The sequence below is a fragment of the Poecilia reticulata genome, chromosome 3 (genome assembly GCF_904066995.2).
Source record: "Poecilia reticulata chromosome 3, P_reticulata-male-v2, whole genome shotgun sequence".
NCBI classification, from domain to species: Eukaryota; Metazoa; Chordata; class Actinopteri; order Cyprinodontiformes; family Poeciliidae; genus Poecilia; species Poecilia reticulata.
The window spans coordinates 3525017-3541491 of NC_088832.1; the positions used below are offsets into that span (position 1 = coordinate 3525017).

Here is a 16475-nt window from a genome sequence, read left to right on the forward strand (position 1 = left end):
AAGTTGAGAAAATGACTGTAAGTATTCTCCCTTGATATAAATTGATAAACAGTTTGGTTTGGAGATGCGTCTGGCAGCTGAAGGAGGAACAGCTTATCCTGCTCTCTCCCGTCCTTACTGATAACTTTGCTTGTGAATTATTTTTAAAGTCACAATTTTTATGGTTTTATTCACATTATCGACATTCTAACTGGATTACTTCAAACCTAAAGACCAGGAGATTTTCTCACTTTTATTTTTACCTCATTTTTCTTCACCTCCAAGTTGAACTAGGGCAAAATGCCCCCGTCCGACCCCAAGGACATTAGCAGTATTCTACAACAACTTCAGTCTATAGAAATGAAGATTCAACGGCTGGAGGTGAACTTTGAGATCAACGCTACCTGTGGATATGAAACAACTCTTCCTCAAATCAGCAGAGAGGTCGTACACCCCGCACCAAGCAGCTCACCCTGGATCGCTCAGGGAGCCAAGCCAAAACAAAAGTCTCACACTGCGGATCCCATGAGACGACTAACGGGGAGAACCCCTCACCTGGACGAATCAGCGTGGCTCTGAGCCGAAACCCACCTTCAACCTCAACACCTGCTCCGCCAAAGAAAAATAAACAAGCAGCTGGAACCAAAACGACTACACCGAGCCCACTCCCAAGGACAAAGCGACCAGCCCAAGCCTCAAAACATCCTGACTCCGTGGGAATCCCTCTGAAAAACAGATTTTCTGCACTTCAGCACGAGCCTCTGAGTGAAAACCCACCTTCAAACATCAGCAATGAGGCTAAACCAACGCATCCACCGCACAAAGCTCCGAAGGACAAAGGGACCACCAGGAAAACGAAAGGTATGCCAAGAGTGCTTATTGTTGGAGATGAGACAGTAAATAGAATCAGTCATGTTTTCAATCCCAAGAAAACGAGAGTGGTTTCTTTTCCTGGTGACACTGTATCTGATTTGACTTGCAAAGTGCTCTCTCTAACCACTGATCAGCCAAACATGGAGACTTTAGTTGTGCATGTTGGAGCCAACGATCTGGCAAAGCAAAAATCCGAGATTCTGAAAAAGGACTTTAATATTCTTCTGGACACTATGGGAAAATTAAAAACGAAGTTATTTCTCAGTGGTCCAATTCCATCACCTCAATGGGGAGACAAAAAACATTCCAGGCTGCTTATGATAAACAAATGGCTGATTAAAACCTGCTCTGCCAGCTCAGTGACCTTCATCGATAACCTCTGGATCTACTGGCAGCGCTTTCACCTCTTTGGAAGAGGAGGACGCAATCTTAAACACGGAATAAGGCTGCTCACTGCAAACATTTTTCATTTTATCAACAAGAACAACAATGTGACCATCGCTTCAGAAGAACAGGCTCAAGGATGTCTGACTAGGATGGAGCCCTCCGCATATCAAGAACAAACTATTCAAATACAAACTGATAAAACATCGGCTGTGAACAGAATGACTGGTTCCCCTCCTCCTTCCCCCATCCCTCTCTGCTCCTACACTCACTCACAAGATCAGAGTTTCTCAGAAAGTGAACCACTAAAGAGAGTCGGGCTTCACCTGAGCCGCCTGAAAATGCTGGTGGAGAATTCAGGTGAGAGAGAAAGACGGACGGACTCTTTCTCCTCCCAGCTGGATAGTATGGATCAACAGGTTCGCCTCTGCACGACTCTCACTTCATCTAAGCCACCTGCCTCTGACCTCCCTGAAGATCCAGCACTCCGCATTTCTGAGGTCTGAGACCGGGGTCCAGATATTATCCTTACACCCGTCTTCCTCCAGAATGTGTCTGCGTAGCAGGACAATACCTGTCCGGATCACTACAAGAACAGTTACAAAAAACAGAAATACAAAAAACAGTGGTCTTAATTCAAACCTCAGACTGATCCCCTGTCTAAAGGAACCTCAGACTGAAGAGCTTTCAGCCTCCGAGTCACTTAAACTGGCTCTTTTAATACCAGATCTCTCTGTTCTAAAGCTCTATTAATTAATGATTTCATCACTGAGCATAATATTGATGTTTTATTTCTGACAGAAACATGGCTGAATGACAATAATGAAGCAATCGTACTAATTGAATCAATGCCTCCTACGTACAATTTTTTAAGTGAAAATAGAAAACACAAAAAAGGAGGAGGCGTGGCTTCAATATTTAAGAATACCATAAACTGTAGTAAAATCTCTTTGGGTAATTTTACGTCTTTTGAATATCTTGGAATCGAGGTAAAAGGCCACAAACGAACTTTGACACTAACTCTATACAAAACACCAACATATGTGGAAAATTTCTTTGCGGACTTGAATGAGCTTCTATCTCTCATATGTATTGATTACGATTGTTTAATAATTGTCGGTGATTTCAACATTCATGTTGACAACCTGAAGTCCGAGGGGCTAAAAAGCTCTGTAATATATTAGAGAGTTTTGGTTTAACACAACATGTCAAACAAGCAACACACACTCATGGACACACACTCATGGACACACACTGACCTGGTTATCAGTAAGGGTGTGAATATTTCCAATGTCTCTGTAACTGATGTCGCCTGTTGGATCATTTTGCTGTTTTCTTTGACAGTTTTTATCCGTTAACCCACTTGGACAAAAAGCTACTATCACAAAATGTTCTCTCACAGAAAACACAGCAGAAACATTTAATCAAATCTACTCTTCTTCCTCACTCTTAACTTATAGTGACGTAGATAAGTTGGTGGATGATTTTCAGTGCAAACTTTCAGATATCATTGATTACATTGCCCCCATTAAAGTGAAGGTTGTGACTGGTAGGAAGAAATCTCCATGGAGAAATGCACAAGTAGTTCAATCTGCATGACAACTCTGCCGTAGGGCCGAACGGAGATGGCGTAAAGGTCAACTGCACATTTATTATGACATCTACAAGAAAAGACTACGTAACTATCACTCAACACTAAAACATGCCAGAGAGGCTTTCTTTGTAGATGTCATAAACAAAACCATCATCAATGCTCGAGCTTTATTTGCCACTGTTGACAGGCTCACAAACCCTCCTATGACGTTACCACCTGAACTTCAATCTATTGCCGCCTGCAACAAGTTTTCAAGTTTCTTTTCAGAGAAAATTCAAAATATCAGAGGATTAATCTGCACATCCACTCCAAAGACAGTACTAATGCTGGGCCCAAACAAAACAAATGCAGGAAAAATGACCCAATTTCTACTACTAAATTATAAAACCCTAGAAGAAATTATAAGTCAATTAAGCTCCAGTTCCTGCTGTCTGGATGTCCTACCCACACATTTCTTTAAGAAAGTCCTGCCTGTTGTTGCTAATGATCTGATCCAAATAGTAACTCATCACTCTCTTCAGGTGTTTTTTAACATTATAACAGGACATATGATTAGCTACCACAATTATGCGGATGATACACAGCTCTACATCACGATGTCACCAGGTGACTCTGAACCCATCCAATCACTGAATAGATGCTTAGAACAGATCAATGTGTGGATGTGCCAAAACTTTCTCCAGCTGAACAGAAACAAAACTGAAGTTATTATCTTTGGCCTAAAGATGAGCGAACTAGAATCAATGCACAGCTTCAGTTATTACAACTAAAACCAGCGATCAGAACGAAACCTGGGAGTAGTGATGGACTCTGACCTGAACCTTCAGAACCACATTAAGACAGTCACAAAGTCGGCCTTCTATCACCTGAAGAACATCTCCAGGATTAGAGGACTTATGTCTCAGCACGATCTAGAGAAACTCATCCAGGCATTTATCTTTAGCCGCATTGATTACTGCAACACCGTCTTCACAGGTCTGACTAATAAATCAATCAAACAGCTGCAGCTGATCCAGATGCTGCTGCTCGGGTTCTCACTAAAACCAGGAAGATAGAGACATAACACCAGTTTTAAAGTCCCTCCTCTGGCTCCCTGTAGCTCAGAGAATAGACTTTAAAATACTGATGTTAGTTTATGAATCACTGAACGGTTTAGCACCACAATACCTTAAAGATCTGTTATTGTTGTACCAACCGTCTAGACCCCTCAGATCTTCTGGTTCTGCTCTGCATCCCCAGAACCAGAACCAGACGAGGAGAAGCAGCATTCAGTTTCTATGCATCACAGATTTGGAACAAACTTCCAGAAAACTGTAAAACAGCTGAAACACTGAGTGCCTTTAAATCTCAACTTAAAACTCACCTGTTTAGAGTTGCTCATGGCTAAATTAGGTTTAGAGTGCTGGTTTTGATGTCTTCCATGTTTTTATGTCTTTAATGTTTTTAATTTCTTCTTCTTTCTTTTCGACGTTTTAATGATGTAATGTTTTTTGTTTTTATTTTTGTTTTGTTTTTTTATTTTTTTTAAATCTCTCTTTCTCACTGATTATTTCTGTTTTTATTTTAATTATGTAAAGCACTTTGAAATGCCTTGCTGCTGAAATGTGCTATACAAATAAAATTTAATTGATTGATTGATTGATTGATTTCTGTCAAGATGCAAGAGAGGACTAAGCAAATTGCTCTTTTAGTCCTCTCTTGCATCTTGACAGAAACCAAACTGTTTATAGATTTATATCAAGGGAGAATACTTACAAACATCAGTCATTTTCTCAGCTTTAATATAAGCCATATTTATAGAAATCAGGTAAGAAATAAAGGCGCTGCGATCATTTTTTGTGACTGATTCATGTTCATCCTGCATTGGAGCAGTTTGGTTTTGTGGATAGACTAGGAGCGTCGCTAGCGTTGGCGTCTTACAGGCCATGTCCAAACCAGTCATGTATATGAATGGAGAAATTCCTACTGTAGGAAACCTACGCTAAAATCCGTTTTTGTTTACTTTTTGTGAAGAAGGAAGTTGCACTGGTCTTCTTCAGTGGTTTTGTGTCGATTCCTTCAGTAGATCTTGGTGCAGCGCCACCACAGGCAACAGGGGGAACAGGTTTTTCAGTTAGTTTGGGTTGTTTGTCACTGTAGTGTGAATTTGAACTACAGTTCTGAAAATGTAGCAAATGTTGCAATTTTAGTCCCCAATCAAACCGAGTCTTTCCGGTGTGAAAACACCCTGAAACCACAAACCACATGCAAGTTGTTTTTCTAAGCATCAGGAGAAATGTACATAATTGTCCATTAATGAAAATTAAAGCCTTTTAAAGTTATAGCAATTATTTCATGAGAGAAAATGTTGCAGACCCATTAAAAAATTCAAACCTATAGTGGCTCCTCTCAACCTGATGCTTGGCAAAGCCAAAGACTAAAATGCAACTGGCCTGGTTTCCTTCTACAAACTGATTACATGTAATCAACTCAGATGGTTTAATGTTTTAACATGCTTTGCTTGAACTGCACTGTATTTATTTTATTTTATCAAATCTTTATTTCACCAGGAAAATCCCATTAAGATTAAAGATCTCTCTCTCAATAGAATTCTGGCTGGTATGGCATTTGATCCAAGGATGAGATGGATTTTGGTTGTGAATTAGACCAGATGTGTAAAAATATAACTAAGAGAGACTATATTTAATATTGCTAATCACAGCAAGTAGATAAAAAAAATGTGGTCCAGTCAGCTGTTCGAGACATTTGTAGAAACATTTGAACCTCCGGCCTTGTTTTTTCCTGCTGCTTATGAAAGCGACAGAAGACGTGAGGGTTGAGAGGGAGAAATGGAGGTGTAACTGTCAGTGACGGTTACATCACCATAGTGATTCATTGACGTTAATAGTCTGAGTCTACATGTAATTTGAGTGAATCCATCTTTAAAGTTAAGGTTTTAACCTTCCAACAAGAAAAATCAGTTTTCTTGCATGTTATAGGTGGAGTACCTTACTGCAGCCCTGTGTGTGTGTGTTGTTGTGTGTGCTGTTGTGTTTTGTAATACCTTGTGGGGACCATTTTCCTAATGGATACTACGTTGTGGGGACTCAGAAAACGCTGACCCAAAAATGCTGCTTTTGGGGTTACAAGGTGTGAATTGAGTTTTGGTTAGGGTTAGGCTGTAGGAATGAATGGAAGTCAATGGAAAGTCCCCACAAAGAGCCACGCAAACGTGTGTGTGCGTGCGTGTGTGTTGGCTTCAGGCATTGCTTGTCTATGCCAAACTGAAGTTGTAAAAGCAGCATCATAGTCTGTGCGTATTCAGTGTTCAGCTGCGGGGTTGCACAGTGAGAAGCTGCTTCAGCTTCAGTTAAGGTTTCGGCTGTAAATGTTCTCTGTTACCGGAGAGTATGAGTGAGACGCCTTCTAGAAAAAAATTGGTTTTAGTTCCTTTTTTTGGCCTGCTGAATACACTCTAAAAACAAAAACTATGTTGAGTTACTGTCTTCTTCTGAATACACGTTGGAAGCAATTTAAATCCCTTTCTTGATTGCTTCTGGATGTGGTTTGCTGTGATTTGGTTCTCACCTGTTAGCTGAGCAGGTGTACAGAGCAGCTTGAGGAACTTCACACCATTAACGGTTGATATTTTGTCGCAGCCAGTCAGGTTTGGGATTCAGTTTTCTGAACTCTAGCATGCTTCTACTAAACGGCTTAAATCATGTGAACCTGGAAACAATTCAAGCCTCCTGTGTTCAATGAAATACTAACGTTGTTCCTCTCCCTGCAGGTGACTCTGCAGGTACTAAACCAGTTGATCCAAAAGATCAGGGAAGATCTTCCTAACCTGGAGGCAAGTGAAGAAACGGAGCAGATCAACAAACATTTCAACAACACGTTGGAGCATCTCCGTCTGCAGAGAGAGTCTCCCGAGTCCGAGGGACCTGCATACGAGGGATTGGTCCTTTGAAACCAGTAAAGTTTGCCCTCTGTTACATTTCAGGGAGCCATGTAAATGTATCGCTATCATATTGTGACATGCATCTGCACACGCACTCACTGAGAAGCATCAGGTAGGCCAGAAATAAACAGAAACATAGAGGAGAGCTAAATCACTCAGTCTTTCATGTTATTGTATTTTCCTTTGTTTTATTTACTCATTATTTTCTCAAATATATATTTTTGTGCAGCTGGTTAGATCAGTAAATAAGCATGTCAGTACTGCTAAATTTTTCATTCCTCCTAGCTGATAGTCTGTGACAGCTGGACACGGGCCGTATATGTTTAATGCCTGTTGCTGTGAGAAATTATCTACAGAATTGAACTGTGGTCTTCTAAAATATACAATTTTACAGCTTTTTTGGTTATTTAGAACGTGTCTGTACCACACAATGTTCTTTCAAACTACAACACATAATATGTTTTTGCTCCAAGGAAAAGATTCCAATTTACAAGTTTTCAATTAAAATGTAATCAAACATTTAAACAATGAGTTAATAAGAAACACTGCATGATTATTGTTTGTAATAAATAAACTAATTAAATGTAGAAAATGTTCTTGATCTTGTTCCTCTGTACTTGTGCTTTTTCCTTTTTTAGCTAACCAGTAGTAATGACCTGTTCTAGGTTACCTCAAACTAAAGTCCTGGCAGTCAGTCAAATCTCTGTAACTTGAACTGTGTAGTTCATGAACTAAAACCAGTTTGGTTGGTTACATTTTTCCAAGAACTGTGAGCTTCTGAACATGTTCATTTTTGGCTAGGCTGATTATTTTACCATTAGAATGTGTTTAAAACACATTATTGATTGATACATGGTTAGAATGGAAGTCATTGGGACCAAAATGGTACTGAAGGTAAAGAGTAAACAAACTGCATATCACTTGTTCGAGATACCTTACAATGAAAAGGTATATAGAAATGACAAAGAAATTTTAAATTAAAACCAAATCCTTGCCAAATTTTATGGACTTGACCTTTACACCGACGTGGATATTGAGAATAAACAAATAAGGATGTCCCACTTTGGGTCACCAAGGCATCTTGAGCATTAAACTGCTCATAAAACTTTGAACTAATTTATATTAACACTGATGGTAATGTGGGCTAGCTAAAGTATCAATCTTTTGTAGTTGTTTGATGCTAATTTTGTGATTAATTTACCTTAATATAATTTGAAAAGAAACCAAGAAAAAGGCTTAAAAAATATTAGCAATATCAGGTGTGTGTGAAGTGTTGCAATAATGATAGCCGTATGGCATCAATCAGCAATAATGCAAACAAAATGCCAGTACTCAAAAAACAACCCCAACCTTCAACATGAAAAGCAGTGTAGCAAAGTTTACATTTATTTTTTGCAATCATATTTGTTTAAAAGGAAAAATGGCTATTTGTAAAAATAGACCTTATTTGGGAAATATTTATTTTAAGCGTAAATACAGTAATAATACAGTAGGTTATTTAGTTTTTATAAATTTTGATAAAATATTTTTAGAATAGCTACAGAACACACTGAAAGCTACAGAATTTGGTAAAAACTGTGAGCTTTGCTGAAGTAATGGGGTATACGCCACGAGAGGTGGTGACGTATTTCCGTTTGAATTTATGCCGCATAGATTGGTTCCGGGTCCTGCTTGCTCCAAACTTAAAATATCTGTGAGCTACTGGAACAACAATCAAGATTTTTGGTGTGCCGTTGTGTCCAGTAATGAGCCAGTACCATCCAGTGCTTAGTTTTTTCATTTTCCTGCTGATATCAAGGCGACAGCGGACTGAAGCCAAGACTTAGCCACTACAGCTAACACACGGTTTGTAGCTGTCTGCTATTTCAAAGCTTGAGGATGTTGAAGATCCAGCGTCAGAAATGGGAAGACGGAGGTTAAAAGGAAGCTGTACGAGCTTCGTTCAGTGGAATAATTTGTTGGAAGAAAATAATGCAGGAGGAAATCCACTGCTACGGGAACAGGCTGAGAACAGAGGCAGTGATTCGGCACAAGGTGAGTCGATACGTGTGTTGATGCGTTTGTGTTATACGGAGTATGAAATTATTTTTAGGCAACTCCTTAGCTTTTGTTTGTATGACAATTATATAAAATACATTTAACATGCAGCTCTACACCCTCAGCAGGGTCCTGGAGGGTGCATGGAAGTTCACCCAACCAGTCTACATTTGTTTTGTGGACTTGGAGAAGGCGTTCGACCGTGTCCCCAGGGGGTCTGTGAGGGGTTCTCCGGGAGTATGGTGTACCGGGCCCTTTATACAGGCTGTCAGGTCCCTGTATGACCGGAGAGTCTGGTCCACATTGCCGGCAGTAAGTCGGGCTCGTTTCCGGTGAGAGTTGGAATCCACCAAGGCTGCCCTTTGTCACCGATTCTGTTCATTACCTTCATGGACAGAATTTCTAGGCGCAGCCGAGGTGTTGAGGGGATCCGTTTTGGTGGCCTTAGGATCGCATCTCTGCTCTTTGTGGATGATGTGGTCCTGTTGGCTTCATCAGATCATTATCTGCGGTTCTCACTGGAGCGGTTCGCGGCTGAGTGTGAAGCGGCCGGGATGAGGCTCAGTGCCTCCAAATCCGAGGCCATGGTCTTGAGCCGGAAAAGGGTAGAGTGCCTTCTCCGGGTCAGGGGGGTCGTCCTGCCTCAAGTGGAGGAGTTTAAGTATCTGGGGATCTTGTTCACGAATGAGGGAAGAATGGAGCGGGAGATTGACAGGCGGATTGGGGCAGCGTCTGCCGTGAAGCGGGCGCTGTACCAGTCCGTTGTGGTGAAGAGAGAGCTGAGCCAAAAATCGAAGCTCTCGATTTACCGGTCGATCTACGTTCCCACCCTCATCTATGGTCATGAGCTTTGGGTCATGACCGAAAGAACGAGATCACGGATACAAGCAGCCGAAATGGGTTTCCTCCGCAGGGAGGCTGGGCTCTCCCTTAGAGAGAGAAGCTCGGTCATCCGGGAGGGACTCAGTAGAGCCGCTGCTCCTCCACGTCGAGAGCCAGTTGAGGCTCGGGCATCTGGTCAGGATGCCTCCTGGACACCTCCCTGGTGAGGTGTTCCGGGCACGTCCCACGAGAAGACCCAGGACACGCTGGAGGGACTATGTCTCTCGGTTGGCCTGGGAACGCCTTGGGATTCCCCCGGAGGAGCTGGAAGAAGTGGCTGGGGAGAGGGAAGTCTGGGCCTCCCTTCTGAAGCTGCTGCCCCCGCGACCCGACCCCGGATAAGCGGCAGAAAATGGATGGATGGATGGATGGCATTTAACATGCAGTCGGAGCGACGAGCCCCTCTGATACCGAGCAGGTAATTTAAGAACAGCCGAGAGCAGCAACGCTTCAGCCCGATCCAAACCACACAACTCGTCAGTCAGATTTAGGTCCAAAACCTTCGCTTTACAACCGTTTAAGTGGCACTGATCCACATAAAAAAACCTACAGAACAAATGGTACAAATCACGTATTTCCCGAATCCCGAAAATATGACATCTACCGTTGCTGTTTCATAATTATAATCCACGTTGGAGTGAATTTTTCCACTTGGCTGCTATAATCTGTTCTTGCTTTACACAACGTAATTTCTCTTTTTTTCCTCCGAGATTCTGCTTAGAAAATGAGGTTATGAAGTTACATTCTCCTGCTGCTTTTTGTTTTTAAAATGGTAAATTTAGGTTTGCCTCCACTTTTATAAACTAATGCCTCTTATATGCATAATTTTTGTATTACTGTTGGTGCAGATATTAGGTGAACACTGTGCTTTGCCTGCTAGTTGTTTAAATTAATTTCAGCTTCATACTTTGAAGAGTATTCAGATTTTAACATGCATTTTCTAAGCAGTATTTTAGTTCACTCTTTACTCAGTAACTTCAGTGTTGTTACACCTCTGAAACATTTTTTGCAGTTTCTTTGTGATATCAGAACTATTTCACTTAAGCATTTAATTTCCTGAGATATTGTCAATTTATTTTCAAGCAAAACTCTCAAAAAGAGCTGAGGATTTATTAGTTTTGATTACGTTGTGCAGCTAAATATAGATGCTTATTAGTTTTTTGTTTGTTTTTAATTTTTCAGGTTTGCATCGTAACACCTCCTGATGCGTTTCTGAGCCATGATCGTTGTGCTGATTACCTTTCCATTGGATCCAAACACCTGGACCAGGTGACGGCGTCCATCAGTCCACGGTCTGCCGGATCATCACAACGTGGACTAACTTTTTATTTACTTGGTTAAACTATGATCTTGAAACCGGAGCACCAGATATGCAAAAATATACCTGCAGACTTTGTTGGCTACCCTGACACTGCAGTCATCCTGGACGGGGCTGAGCCGGACTTCCTCTCCTCCAGAGTGACGAGTTTTCATCACCAGTAAAGGCAAAACAAGTCTGATGTCTGATTAGCTGATAGGAAATATATTATATATTCACAATAAAATGGAATCTCATTTGTAATATTCTACATTTCACAAACCTTTTTTCCCCATTTCTCAGTGTTTGTTATATCAAGTATTTGCATGTAGATCAAGAATTCAAGTGAGATGTTAAAATGCAACACTTTTAGGTAATACCAGCAAAGAAATGTGAATATTAAGCAATATGTAGTTAGTCATATAATTTAATATACTGAATAAGGCTGGATGATATGACTTACAAGATTTTTTTTCATACCAGATTTGATTTTAATCGATTCCTCCCGTCCTCAATTTCTATAATAAAATCACAGAAAATATTTTCACAAAGTGCCTTTATTTCAATCATCTGTTCTGTTAGTTGTATAAGGGAGCATTACAGTCAGGATACAAGAAATTTTAATTGCAAGAATGCAGTCATTTTTACAGCAGAATAACCCACACAATAATTCAGCGCATGAGTGACAACTTTTTTTCATCACAGATGCAACATATGCATCTCTGTAAAGTTAGCTTTGCTAGCATCACCTCCACATAGCTTGCCTTTCTTTAAACTTTCCTTTAAAGCAGTTCACAGACGAAGTCCCACCGTCTGTGAAAGCGAAGCGCTGCTTATTTTACATGTCGCCATATCTTATGATTTATGCAGCGCTATTACATTACTGACATTAGACAAACATCTCCTCCTGCTCAGAGGAAACCACTGCTCATGTCTTGGAGCTCCGCGTGCGAGTAAAGGGGGAGCTGATGGGTGACAACAGACACTAAGTCACGTTATGCTTGGATTTTACGGTGCCACTTTAAGTCCCTGAACTTCACATTTTAATGCTTAAAAGCAACACTTCCATCCCTACCTGACCTTCTCTGACTCAACACTTGCTGGTCTCTCCATCCTCATGTTCTGATCATCTCTAGCAGCTGGAGGAATCAGTCAGACCTACAAGCCTGTCCTGCTTCAGCTGCACTCTGCTGGTCAGACTAGAATGGGGAGTTAGGAGAACACCAATTTAATTTAATATAACACAGCAAAAGGCATGTTAAATCTAATTCGGAATAAAACTAAGTACAAGACGCATACACACCAAATAATAAAAACACAGAAATTATGTGAATATGCTCCTTAGGCCTGTGATCTACCCAGCTTAGTTTTACAATTTACATCTGTAAAAATATATATTTAAAAGTAACATTGCCTCCCCTCATAGACAACACTGATTATGTGCTTGGTAAATAAATCATCTGCAGTCACTTGACGTGTGGTGCAGATTAACAATAACATTGGTGCAAAGATCCGCCGTTTTCTCACTTTAGCTTCAATGCTAGTTAATGCGCGCACACACACACACACACACAGCTATACAGGTATATGTGGTTTAGCCTGCCTTTTTCGCCAAACAGGCCCGGTGGTGGTTTAGATGGACTACCCTTTCCCAAGTAGCTAGAGCAACGAGAGATGGCTTAAAACACTGCAAAAAATCTGAAAAAATTTTAGCTCGCTTTAGGTTTCAGATAGCAGCTACACAGCCTTTGTTTCAGCAATCTGACACCATGGTGGGTTATATGGTGTGATGGACCGAGTTAAAACAGGAGGAGTCACAGGATATTAATTAGAAAAATAGGGGTTTTTTATTTTAACCCAAAGATTATAAAATGACAAAAAGATGAACTGAGCTCATAAAAGAGGTCAAAGAAACAAAACTGAACTCAGGCAAAAATGTAAACAAACTGGCTGCACAAACAAACATAACTGACCTAACAAAGAGATGACACACAGGGGTTTATATACTGGCTGATCAGACCAATTAAGACACAATAGGGGTAACTAAACAGAATACAATTACAAACACAAAAACAAATAACAGTACAGCTAAGTTTGGCTAAACTAAAGATTCTCAAAATGAAAATCAAAAATATTAAAGTTTAAATACTAATATTTACTTAAATACAAAACTTATCTAAACAAAGAAACTACAAATTTCCCCTGCCAGCAGGAACTAGTGGTGTAGTCCAATCAGCATTTAAGCCTGCTGAGCCCTGGCCCCCATCTTTTGTCTGGCCACTCCAAGGCAGGTAAGTACCGGCAAAACACAAACAAAACGTCAGTCTCAAGCAAACAAATTAAACTTAAGTTGATATAAATACACATGCTAACTAAATGTGTGCGCCAACATAAAGAACAAATGTATCCAAATCAACTAATAAATATTTTACTGAAACTAAAGTGTTGTGTTTGAATGAAAAACAAATTGTGCATAAAAGAGTTACCAACTTCAGAGTGTGGCCATGGATTTGGCCATCACATATGGATATCAGCAAATTGTGGTTTATGAGAACAAAACAAAGTAATGTGAGGACTTTAAAGGGACAACTACATCATATTTAAAAACCTGCTGATTAGCATAAACACACAACCTGACAGCATACAGCATTAACAGAACATAATTTTATTAGGTAAATATGACCAAATAATTCAATTATTTTTCTTTAAAAAATAAAAGTAAGCCTGAAATTGAAATGACCAAAGGAAAATTAAAAAATTTAAGTGCTGCAACAAAACATACAGAAAAGTAAAATTAGGGTGCAGAGTGTTACCAAGTATTCTGAATATAAATAAGTAAGTAAAACAATGTTAAATTAAAATTCTGCCACTTTTTCCAATATTTCTTTATGCTGGACAACAAAAAAATGTCTCACCATTAGAAAAAAAGCTTTTCTGCCTATTAACACGACTACATGAAAACAGCCTCTATGTCACGGGACTTTACAGATAATATTATTTGATAGGCAACAAAAAAAATCTGTTTTAGTAGCATGAACAAAACAGAACCCTTTTGAATAAATGATTACTTCACATAAAATCTAGAGCTTTTTCTTTTGTGTCTGCCTTTTAGCAGTTATTCCACGGTTTCTCACAAAGTCCCTAATATTTTGTGCTGTTCTTTGAGCCAGCACAGGATCTTCAACCAACTTGCAGTGATTGCACTCATTTTTAGTGGCAAGTTTTCCTTTACCTATGTGAGCTTTAAAATGCCTCATAACAGCAGAAACCTCAGCACTTGACCATGGTTTTTTTGGTTGTCTTCTGGGTGCGCCAGAGGAGGTCTCTGAAGAAAAAAAAAAACAAAGAGAAAAGCAGTTTATTAAAATCTAAAATAAAAAACATGCTACCTTTACACAGGATAACAACCTTACTACAAAGTTTAGAAAAAATATTGTCCAATCATGAAAGTAGTTTGGCTGTAGTTTGTGAGAACAAACTACATCCAAATGAAACCAGACAATGAAAAGTAATAAGTGACATGATTGCTATCTATGAAAATGGCACTCCAAATTTGTAATAACCTTAACCACATTCTAATGGATAGAGAGCATAGAGGGGTTATAAGCCATGTATAGAGAGCCTTATTAGTGGCCAGTTGCATCAAGATGGCTGCTGGGCAAGCATGTTTGTAAGTTTGTCTACAATCGACTAACTGAAAAAGTGAACAGAAATTTGGAATACCAAGCTTCAAAAATGTGAAATTACTGGAAATTGAGTGGAGAAGAAAGACAATAAGAAATGTCCAAGCAGAAACAAAAGGAATCTTCCAAAGGGAGGCATGTGGACCAAAACAAGTTGCTTCAGTTTAGCTTTATTCTTTGCTTGTGCTCAATAAAGAGCTTATTTATTGTTGAACTCCATGTCTCCCTATCTTTTATTATGGCTCAAAGAGCCGGTCATAATACTCTTCACTAGGTTGGCACATGTCTGAAGCAAATGGCATATAGTTCCAGGTCATCTGGACTGCATGGCCTTTAAGCATGAACTAGTTAATATGGTCAGCTCAATAGAATCATGCTTTAACTAAATGTAGCTAGGAGTTGGGATCAAAACACAGCGTTAATAGGAAACTTGACTTGCCTTCAACAGGAGGGACAGTTTTCTCTGCTGTCGATGACACTGCTCCCACTAAGACATACAACAGAAGTTAAAAAAATGGGCAGACAAAAAGTAATAGCATCTTTGGATTCAAGTAACATACACAAATCATCCATATTCTTGCTTTGCTCAGGTTCCACAAGTTCCTCAGGTTTCACAGGTTCCTCAGGTTCCACAGGTGCCTCGGGTTCCACAGGTTCCTCGGGTTCCACAGATTCCTCGGGTTCCACAGAATCGCTACCATCCGAGTCACTTAAATCCTCCTTTTCTTCATCCTCATTTAGTTCTATTTCATCTGAAAGTCATTATTAGAATACTTTCTAAAGTGAATGCCATACATAAAATTATATCTAAGCACTACCAAAATTAGGCTTAAAACGCGTTTTGTATTTAGTAATATGTTCTAACCTAGAGAATCACTATTGTAATATTTTCTAATAATAATAATTTATTTACATCCATCAGTTTTACAAATATTGGTAATGTCAGACAAGTTCTACTAATGGCAAAAAGATCACAAAAAAAAGAATTTAAGCAATAACCTTCGATTTCAATGTCATCAAGGGATTTCCCTTGAAGGGTGGATATGTGTCCTTTCTCCATGGACAAAAGGAGCTTAGAAATCTTTGCCAGTTGTGTTGTTGGCATAGGTAAGCGATAAAATTCCCTGTGGACACGAATATCATGCCCCAGGAAGTCAGCCACCTGGTCAATTTCGTTATTTTTGAGGTTGAGGACTTGTGACAATGTGGCAACATGCTTCCTGAGTTGTGTGGACCTTAGGAACTCGGGATGCTTCGCCCCACATTGGCTTCCATAAACACGCAAACAGTCTTGGCCCCTGTAGTGACTTTGAGATCTTGGTCGGGCAAAAAGAAAGATGTTTGTGGAGCAAACACCACATTGCTCTCTTTTGCTGACCAGCAGAGTCAGAGCATCCACCACATCTGGGGAAAGGAGAACCGCAACTTTTCGACCTCTTTTTCCAATTATTTCAACACGACTGAAGTAGCTACAGAGCTTTTTTTCAACCTTGGACAGCCCAGCAGCAACATCTTCATGGAGCTTGGAGTCATCCCTCTGCTGGAAACCTCTGAGATGCATCTTTGAGACTTCTCCAGCTCGTCTTCGATTGAACACAATGACCTGTGCAAGAGTAACTTTTGCAAGTTCTGCATAATTCTGGGGACTGACCTCATCTTTCAAGTTAGAAAATGCATTTTCTCCAGATTTCTTAAGATATCTATGAAGACTGAGCTTACCACACTGAGCTTACAAACTGAAAACCATGACATGAGACTGCCCTTACAAACCAATGTCTTTATAAACCACATGGCATTCAGGTCCAC

At 39.9% G+C, this 16475-nt stretch overlaps 1 protein-coding gene and 1 long non-coding RNA gene across 2 annotated transcripts in view; one reads left to right on the forward strand and one right to left on the reverse strand.

The window, feature by feature from the left end:
• Positions 1-7371, forward strand: part of vps35 (VPS35 retromer complex component) — a 51727-nt gene extending 44356 nt beyond the window's left edge. The window contains exon 17 of the mRNA XM_008405049.3: positions 6600-7371. Within this exon, the coding sequence (XP_008403271.1) occupies positions 6600-6779 (180 nt within the window). The 3' untranslated portion in view covers positions 6780-7371. The remainder of the gene's footprint in view (positions 1-6599) is intronic.
• Positions 7372-12916: 5545 nt separating this feature from the next.
• LOC145551046 (uncharacterized) lies at positions 12917-15691 on the reverse strand. The gene is made up of 3 exons (XR_014086812.1): positions 15230-15691; positions 15109-15156; positions 12917-14311 (listed from the first exon to the last, which is right to left on the reverse strand). It is a non-coding gene; the product is annotated as an uncharacterized LOC145551046 (long non-coding RNA).
• Positions 15692-16475: the final 784 nt, after the last annotated feature.